At 56.7% G+C, this 9,001-nt stretch overlaps 1 protein-coding gene across 1 annotated transcript in view; it reads left to right on the top strand.

Moving 5' to 3' along the window:
• Positions 1–3,065: 3,065 nt before the first annotated feature.
• The window catches only part of NECAP2 (NECAP endocytosis associated 2), a 6,193-nt gene continuing 257 nt past the window's right edge, over positions 3,066–9,001 (top strand). The window contains exons 1-8 of the mRNA XM_056542384.1: positions 3,066–3,216; positions 3,294–3,394; positions 5,097–5,201; positions 5,280–5,361; positions 7,355–7,463; positions 8,115–8,253; positions 8,422–8,509; positions 8,615–9,001. The exon at positions 8,615–9,001 is cut by the window's right edge and continues 257 nt beyond it. Of these exons, the coding sequence (XP_056398359.1) occupies positions 3,125–3,216; positions 3,294–3,394; positions 5,097–5,201; positions 5,280–5,361; positions 7,355–7,463; positions 8,115–8,253; positions 8,422–8,509; positions 8,615–8,657 (759 nt within the window). The 5' untranslated portion in view covers positions 3,066–3,124 and the 3' untranslated portion in view covers positions 8,658–9,001. The remainder of the gene's footprint in view (positions 3,217–3,293; positions 3,395–5,096; positions 5,202–5,279; positions 5,362–7,354; positions 7,464–8,114; positions 8,254–8,421; positions 8,510–8,614) is intronic.

Genomic DNA, 9,001 nt, shown 5'->3' with positions numbered 1-9,001 from the left:
CATCATGCCTTGCCTGGACAGTCACTCAGTGTTTCCCAACCAGGGTGCCTCCAGCTGTTGCTAAACTAAAACACCCAGCATGTGTCCAGATATGCTGCGAGTTGTAGTTTTCCAACAGCTGGAGGCCCTCTGGTTGGGAAACACTTCTCTTAACTGTGGACTTCCAGAAAATTGCAAAACTACAACTCCCAGCATGCCTGGACAGCAACAGGTGGAAGCAAGGCTGTTGCTGGTCTGTGTGTTGCAGAAGAACTGATGGGAGTTGTAGTTCTGCAGCTTCCTGTAGTGCAAAGGGCCTCCATATGTTGCAAAACTACAACTCCCACCTTCCTGGACAGCCACTCTCTAGTGTTTCCCAACAAGGGTGTCTCCAGCTGTTGCAAAACTACAACTCATGGTATGCTGGGAGTTGTAGTTTTGCAACAGCCTGAGTTATTCTGGTTTTAAAACACTGATTTAGACTGTAGACCTTCAGAAGTTGCAAAACTACAACTCCCAGCATGCCTGGACAGCCATTCGAGATGTAGTTTTTTCAACAGCTGGAGGCACCCTGTTCGGAAACACTGGTTTAGACAGTGGCGGTCTGGGTATACTGGGAGTTGTAGTTTTGCATCAGCTTGAGGACTAGTTTGGAGACTATTGCTATAGAGCAGTGTTTCCCAACCAGGGTGCCTCCAGGTGTTGCAAAACTACAACTCCCAGCATGCCCGGGCAGCCAAGGGCTGTCTGGGCATGCTGGGAGTTGTAGTTTTGCAACATCTGGAGGCACCCTGGTTGGGAAACACTGCTTTAGAGTCTTGGCTGAGCTGACAGAACAGTGAATGCCGCTCTGGAGTTGTAGAGTATAAGATCTGATGTAATGCAGGATCCGTACAGACAATTCTCTGATATATGGCGGTATTATTGGTATTGGATCAGTAGGTGCACACCCCCCCCCCCAAGCCCCCCATCCTGTGCTGTGGTCCAGACTAGAGATGAGCGAACTTACAGTAAATTCGATTTGTCACGAACTTCTCAGCTCGGCAGTTGATGACTTTTCCTGCATAAATTAGTTCAGCTTTCCGGTGCTCCCGTGGGCTGGAAAAGATGGATACAGTCCTAGGAGACTCTTTCCTAGGACTGTATCCATCTTTTCCAGCCCACCGGAGCACCGGAAAGCTGAACTAATTTATACAGGATAAGACATCAACTGCTGAGCCGAGAAGTTCGTGACTAATCGAATTTACTGTAAGTTCGCTCATCTCTAGTCCAGACGTGTCGTGACGTGAACATTTTCAGTGTTACCGGTGATGTCTCCACAGGGGGCGCAGTTCTCATTTGTTCAGTCTGTTCTCGCTGTTTCTGGAGGGCGGCGGACATGTTGACAGAGACATCAGGTTTCCTTCCCTGTTCTCTCTAATAAAGGAATGTTGTATAATTTGCAAGAACGCACATGTTGTTTGTTTCTTAATGACTGGGGAAGGGTTTTACGGTGCACATACATGGAGGTAAGGGGACAGTAACAGCATGTGTGTCCTCCAGCACTCAGCCCATCAGGTGGAGAGGACAGTGACTGAGCATGTGTGTCCTCCAGCACTCAGCTCATCAGGTGGAGAGGACAGTGACTGAGCATGTGTCCTCCAGCATTCAGCTCATCAGGTGGAGAATACAGTGACTGAGCATGTGTGTCCTCCAGCACTCAGCCCATCAGGTGGAGAATACAGTGACTGAGCATGTGTGTCCTCCAGCACTCAGCCCATCAGGTGGAGAATACAGTGACTGAGCATGTGTGTCCTCAGCACTCTGCTCATCAGGTGGAGGGGATAGTGACTGAGCATGTGTGTCCTCTAGCATTCAGCTGATCAGATGGAAGGGACAATGACTGAGCATGTGTGTCCTCAGCTCATCAGGTGGAGGGGACAGTGACTGAGCATGTGTGTCCTCCAGCACTCAGCTCATCAGATGGAGAGGACAGTGACTGAGCATGTGTGTCCTCCAGCACTCAGCTCATCAGGTGGAGAGGACAGTGACTGAGCATGTGTGTCCTTTAGCATTCAGCTGATCAGATGGAAGGGACAGTGACTGAGCATGTGTGTCCTCCAGAATTCAGCTCATCAGGTGGAGAGGATAGTGACTAAGCATGTGTGTCCTCTAGCACTCAGCTCATCAGGTGGAGGGGACAGTGACTAAGCATGTGTGTCCTCCAGCACTCAGCTCATCAGATGGAGAGGACCGTGACTGAGCATGTGTGTCCTCCAGCACTCAGCTCATCAGATGGAGAGGACCGTGACTGAGCATGTGTGTCCTCAGCTCATCAGGTGGAGAGGACAGTGACTGAGCATGTGTGTCCTCCAGCACTCAGCTCGTTAGGTGGATGGAATAGTGACTGAGCATGTGTGTCCTCCAGCACTCAGATCATCAGGTGGAGAGGACAGTGACTGAGCATGTGTGTCCTCCAGCACTCAGCTCGTTAGGTGGATGGAATAGTGACTGAGCATGTGTGTCCTCCAGCACTCAGCTCGTTAGGTGGATGGAATAGTGACTGAGCATGTGTGTCCTCCAGCACTCAGCCCATCAGGTGGAGAATACAGTGACTGAGCATGTGTCCTCCAGCACTCAGCTCATCAGGTGGAGAGGACAGTGACTGAGCATGTGTGTCCTCCAGCACTCAGCCCATCAGGTTTAGGGGACAGTGTAAAACTACAACCCCCATCATTCCCTGGTAGCATTGTTTGTGCGGCTGAAAGGAATGGCTGGTTTGGCATGCTGGGAGTTGTAGTTTTACAATATTTAGAGGTCCACATTGTTTTAGACCATCATGCAGCTCAGGAGTGAGAATTTGGTCCACATAGATCAGTGTGTTCCAAACAGTGTCTCCAGCTGTTGCAAAACTACAACTCCCAGCATACCCGGACAGCCTTTGGCTGGGAGTTGTAGTTTTGCCACAGCTGGAGACACTGTTGGAACACACTGGCACAGATTTGTATTCCACTGAGTTATGAGCTAAGATCTCTGCAGTACCCTCAGCGCCCACAAGGGGGGGAGAGAGGCGAACACCGTCGTCAGCTGACCAGGGCCGCTATGAAAGACGCTCTGTCCTCCTCCGTCACCATAGAGGAAACGCGGAAGTCTGGGGTGTAGTAAGATGGCGGACAGTGATTACGAGTCGGTGCTGTGCGTGAAGCCGGAAGTTCACGTTTACAAGATCCCACCGCGATCGTCTAACCGGGGGTACAGGTGAGAGGGGCGCCGCGGTGATGGGGCGGAGGAGGCCGGGCCGGGGGACCTGGGTGACCGATCTCTTCTCTCCACAGGGCGGCAGAATGGCAGCTGGACCAACCGGCCTGGAGCGGGCGCCTCCGCATCACCTCCCGGGGGAACATGGCGTACATCAAGCTGGAGGACAAGAACTCCGGTGAGGGGACCCCCCATATTATGTCATGACGTCACTCAGGTCATGTGACACCTATAACCTGCTTCATACTGTGGAAAGATGGCGGCTCAGGGTGTGAATACTTATTGTAGTAGATTCACTCACCGGCTGTATACTCCTCTGTACACAACCGCGCCCCCATGCGCTCACCCCGGGGGTCCCCAGTGTGTCAGGGGCGGCTGTGCTCACCCCGGGGGTCTGGTTGTCATAGGCTACAATATTAGAGTCTAGTATCCAGGGAGGATACTAGACTCTAATATTGTAGCCTATGACAACCAGACCCCCGGGGTGAGCACAGCCGCCCCTGACACACTGGAGACCCCCCGGGGTGAGCACAGCCGCCCCTGACACACTGGGGACCCCCGGGGTGAGCGCAGCCGCCCCTGACACACTGGGGACCCCCGGGGGTGAGCGCAGCCGCCCCTGACACACTGGGGACCCCCGGGGTGAGCGCAGCCGCCCCTGACACACTGGGGACCCCCGGGGTGAGCGCAGCCGCTCCTGTCACACTGGGGACCCCCGGGGGTGAGCGCAGCCGCTCCTGTCACACTGGGGACCCCCGGGGTGAGCGCAGCCGCTCCTGTCACACTGGGGACCCCCGGGGGTGAGCGCAGCCGCTCCTGTCACACTGGGGACCCCCGGGGTGAGCGCAGCCGCTCCTGTCACACTGGAGACCCCCGGGGTGAGCGCAGCCGCTCCTGTCACACTGGGGACCCCCGGGGTGAGCGCAGCCGCTCCTGTCACACTGGGGACCCCCGGGGTGAGCGCAGCCGCTCCTGTCACACTGGAGACCCCCGGGGTGAGCGCAGCCGCTCCTGTCACACTGGAGACCCCCGGGGTGAGCGCAGCCGCCCCTGACACACTGGAGACCCCCGGGGTGAGCGCAGCCGCCCCTGACACACTGGAGACCTCCGGGGTGAGCGCAGCCGCTCCTGACACACTGGAGACCCCCGGGGTGAGCGCAGCCGCTCCTGACACACTGGAGACCCCCCGGGTGAGCGCAGCTGCTCCTGACACACTGTGGGGAGCCCCGGGGTGAGCGCAGCCGCTCCTGACACACTGTGGGGAGCCCCGGGGTGAGCGCAGCCGCCCCTGACACACTGGGGACCCCCGGGGTGAGCGCAGCCGCCCCTGACACACTGGAGACCCCCGGGGTGAGCGCAGCCGCTCCTGACACACTGGGGACCCCCGGGGTGAGCGCAGCCGTTCCTGACACACTGGGGACCCCCGGGGTGAGCGCAGCCGCTCCTGACACACTGTGGTCCCCCGGGGTGAGCGCAGCCGCTCCTGACACACTGGGGTCCTCAGGATGATGACACCCCCGGGGTGCCTGCTGTCCCCCCCCTCTTCCCTCCTCTGTATGGTGCCCGCCGCCCCCTCCCCTGGGCAGTGCCCGCCACCCTCCATGCCGGTCTCTCACCCCCGCCCTCTGTATGGTGCCCGCCACCCCCTCCTCTGTATGGTGCCCGCCACCCCCTCCTCTGTATGGTGCCCGCCACCCTCCATGCCTGTCTCTCACCCCTGCCCTCTGTATGGTGCCCGCCGCCCCCTTCCCTGTATGGTGCCCGCCACCCTCCATGCCTGTCTCTCACCCCCTCCTCTGTATGGTGCCCGCCACCCCCTCCCCTGGGCAGTGCCCGCCACCCTCCATGCCGGTCTCTCACCCCCGCCCTCTGTCTTCCAGGCGAGCTCTTCGCTCAGGCCACGGTGGAGCAGTTCCCAGGAATCGCGGTGGAGAGCGTTGTTGATTCCAGTCGTTACTTTGTGATTTGCATTGAGGATGGGAATGGTGAGTGCCTGCTGGGGGTTGTAGTTCTTTGTGAGGTGTTTCTTTCTCTTCTGTGATGGTCTCTTTCTCCTGTCTCAGGGCGGCGGGCGTTCATTGGTGTGGGCTTCGCAGACCGCGGGGATGCGTTTGATTTTAATGTGGCTCTACAGGATCACTTCAAGTAAGTCCCACAAAACAGCGATCTGACAGTCCAGTGTTGGTACGCAGCACCACTGCGGGGGAATGTCACATGACCAGTGAGAGTCCTAGAATCTCTGAGTGTCACACCTCCTCCTCCTGACCTCTCACCCTGTGTATATTACGGTCACACCTCCTCCTCCCCCTGATCTCTCTCCCTGTGTATGACGGTCACACCTCCTCCTCCTGACCTCTCACCCTGTGTATGACGGTCACACCTCCTCCTCCTGACCTCTCACCCTGTGTATGACGGTCACACCTCCTCCTCCTGACCTCTCGCCCTGTGTATGACGGTCACACCTCCTCCTCCTCCTGACCTCTCACCCTGTGTATGACGGTCACACCTCCTCCTCCTGACCTCTCACCCTGTGTATGACGGTCACACCTCCTCCTCCTGACCTCTCACCCTGTGTATGACGGTCACACCTCCTCCTCCTCCTCCTCCTGACCTCTCTCCCTGTGTATGACGGTCACACCTCCTCCTCCCCCTGATCTCTCTCCCTGTGTATGACGGTCACACCTCCCCCTCCTCCTCCTGACCTCTCACCCTGTGTATGACGGTCACACCTCCTCCTCCTGACCTCTCACCCTGTGTATGACGATCACACCTCCTCCTCCTGACCTCTCACCCTGTGTATGACGGTCACACCTCCTCCTCCTCCTCCTCCTCCTCCTGACCTCTCTCCCTGTGTATGACGGTCACACCTCCTCCTCCCCCTGATCTCTCTCCCTGTGTATGACGGTCACACCTCCCCCTCCTCCTCCTGACCTCTCACCCTGTGTATGACGGTCACACCTCCTCTTCCTGACCTCTCACCCTGTGTATGACGGTCACACCTCCTCCTCCTGACCTCTTTCCCTGTGTATGACGGTCACACCTCCCCCTCCTCCTCCTCCTGACCTCTCTCCCTGTGTATGAAGGTCACACCTCCTCCTGACCTCTCTCCCTGTGTATGACGGTCACACCTCCTCCCCCTGACCTCTCTCCCTGTGTATGACGGTCACACCTCCTCCTCCTGACCTCTCTCCCTGTGTATGACGGTCACACCTCCTCCTCCTCCCCCTGTGTATGATGGTCACACCTCCTCCTCCTCCCCCTGTGTATGATGGTCACACCTCCTCCTCCTCCCCCTGTGTATGATGGTCACACCTCCTCCCCCTGTGTATGATGGTCACACCTCCTCCTCCTGACCCCTCCTCCTGTGTATGACGGTCACACCTCCTCCTCCCCCTGACCTCTCTCCCTGTGTATGACAGTCAAACCTCCTCCCCCTGTGTATGATGGTCACACCTCCTCCCCCTGACCTCTCCCCCTGTGTATGACGGTCACACCTCTTCCTCTCGCCCATTGTATGACGGTCACACCTCCTCCTCCTGACCTCTCACCCTGTGTATGACAGTCACACCTCCTCCTCCTCCTGACCTCTCTGCCTGTGTATGACGGTCACACCTCCTCCTCCCCCTGACCTCTCTCCCTGTGTATGACAGTCACACCTCCTCCTCCCCCTGACCTCTCACCCTGTGTATGACGGTCACACCTCCTCCTCCCCCTGACCTCTCTCCCTGTGTATGACGGTCACACCTCCTCCTCCCCCTGACCTCCCTCCCTGTGTATGACGGTCACACCTCCTCCTCCTCCTGACCTCTCTCCCTGTGTATGACGGTCACACCTCCTCCTCCTGACCTCTCACCCTGTGTATGACGGTCACACCTCCTCCTCCTCCTGACCTCTCTCCCTGTGTATGACGGTCACACCTCCTCCTCCTCCTGACCTCTCGCCCTGTGTATGACGGTCACACCTCCTCCTCCCCCTGACCTCTCGCCCTGTGTATGACGGTCACACCTCCTCCTCCCCCTGACCTCTCGCCCTGTGTATGACGGTCACACCTCCTCCTCCCCCTGACCTCTCGCCCTGTGTATGACGGTCACTGCTCTACGTTTCTTTATTTTATGACTCCTCTATTTTCTTCCTCCAGGTGGGTGAAGCAGCAGACAGAATTTGCTAAACAAGCTCAGAACCCGGACACAGGTCCGAAGCTCGACCTGGGCTTCAAGGAGGGACAGACCATCAAGATCAACATCGCCGTAAGTCTTAAAGGGCCGCACAGTGATATAGTGTCAGTGTTTTCACCTGAGTGCAGTGAATTCTGTTCTCACCATATGACGGCTCGGGGCCCTCATTATAGTTATTGGTGGGGACCCCCATGGGTGATAAATGTCTTTTCTGGCAAAATCTCCTTAATGGGCCGGTATCCAGCCTCAGACAAATTAGGATTAACCCTTTAGGACAAATGGAGGAAAGTTAGGGAATGGCTGCCTGGGCATTATGGTTATACAGTCCTGGATGAAGCTTCTCTATACATGGAAGACAACGGAAGGGTAGTGAAGGTTCTCAAAAGTATGCAGCCTTCATGGGGTTAAAGGGGTTATCCAGGAATAGATATATGAGGTGGCAATAGACCTCTGTATGGGGCCTGATCCATGATCTCCGGTAGCACATAGTGCAGTGTTTCCCAACCAGGGTGCCTCCAGCTGTTGCAATACTACAACTCCCAGCATGCCCGGACAGCCAACGGCTGTCCGGGCATGCTGGGAGATGTAGTTTTGCAACAGCTGGTGGCACCCTGGTTGGGAAACACTGACATGGTGTCATGTGATTCTGGATTCTCACTGCATTTGCCCTATTAACCCTTGCAGTGCTGGCAGTGACGGAATTTTTCTCTTTTGTCTTCCCAGAACATAAAGAAAAAAGATGGCGAATCCTCAGCTGCTAAACCCCGTCCTCTGAGCTCCGGCCCCAGCCTGCTGCCCCCACCGCCCGGAGCCAGAACGGCGTCTCACCAGGTCACCCCGCAGCCAGCGGCGGCGGCCACAGGTACGTGTCATTTATGTGGTCAGGTTAGGCGACTGCTGCGGGTGGACACGGGGATGGCGACATGTTGCTGTTCAGCTCGTCCCATCCGTTGTATCCGTGAAGATAAGCGGCTCTGCAGGTGTTGGCAGCCACTTCTCCCTTCGCTCACTCTGATCTCTTCCTGTACAGGGTTACTCTTTGATATCGGGAGTTTTCCCTCCACTGGGGAACCGGCAGCTTCTTCAGACACCTGGGGAGACTTCACAAAGGCCTCAGGGTGAGTTTGGGGGGCACCGCGGGTTCCCTGTTATAGTTTGTGTCTCTTCTCTGGTTGCCCTTCCGGTCACATATAACGGGTCATTCTCTGATCTTCTCCTCACAGCTCGGTGTCGGGTCAGCAGAGCTCCGGGTGGGTACAGTTCTGATCCTGGACGCTCTGTACCATCTACGGGGGTCTTTATCTGAAGGATAGGAGCAGCACTGGAGTATACTGGATCTTCTAGACAAAATATTTAGGGGCCCCACGGCCCCTCTGGTCATGGAGTCTGATGAAGGTGGGAGGTTTTCTGTTTACTCCCCTTGTCGGGGTCCCACCATAAATGCCGTCTTTCTTCTGCTGCTGGGATCAGGGTTTCTTCAGAAACACACGGACCTAACTGGTTGAATGTGTCTACAGCGAGGGGTGGGATACACTCCGTCCCCCCCCCATTACCACAGGAAATCATCTGCCCCCATCTTCTGGATCACCCAATAAGCTCCGAAAACGATT

Source organism: Hyla sarda, chromosome 10, assembly GCF_029499605.1.
Source record: "Hyla sarda isolate aHylSar1 chromosome 10, aHylSar1.hap1, whole genome shotgun sequence".
Taxonomy (NCBI): Eukaryota; Metazoa; Chordata; class Amphibia; order Anura; family Hylidae; genus Hyla; species Hyla sarda.
Note: the sequence above shows the minus strand (reverse complement) of the source record. Positions and strands in the feature narration are given on the sequence as shown.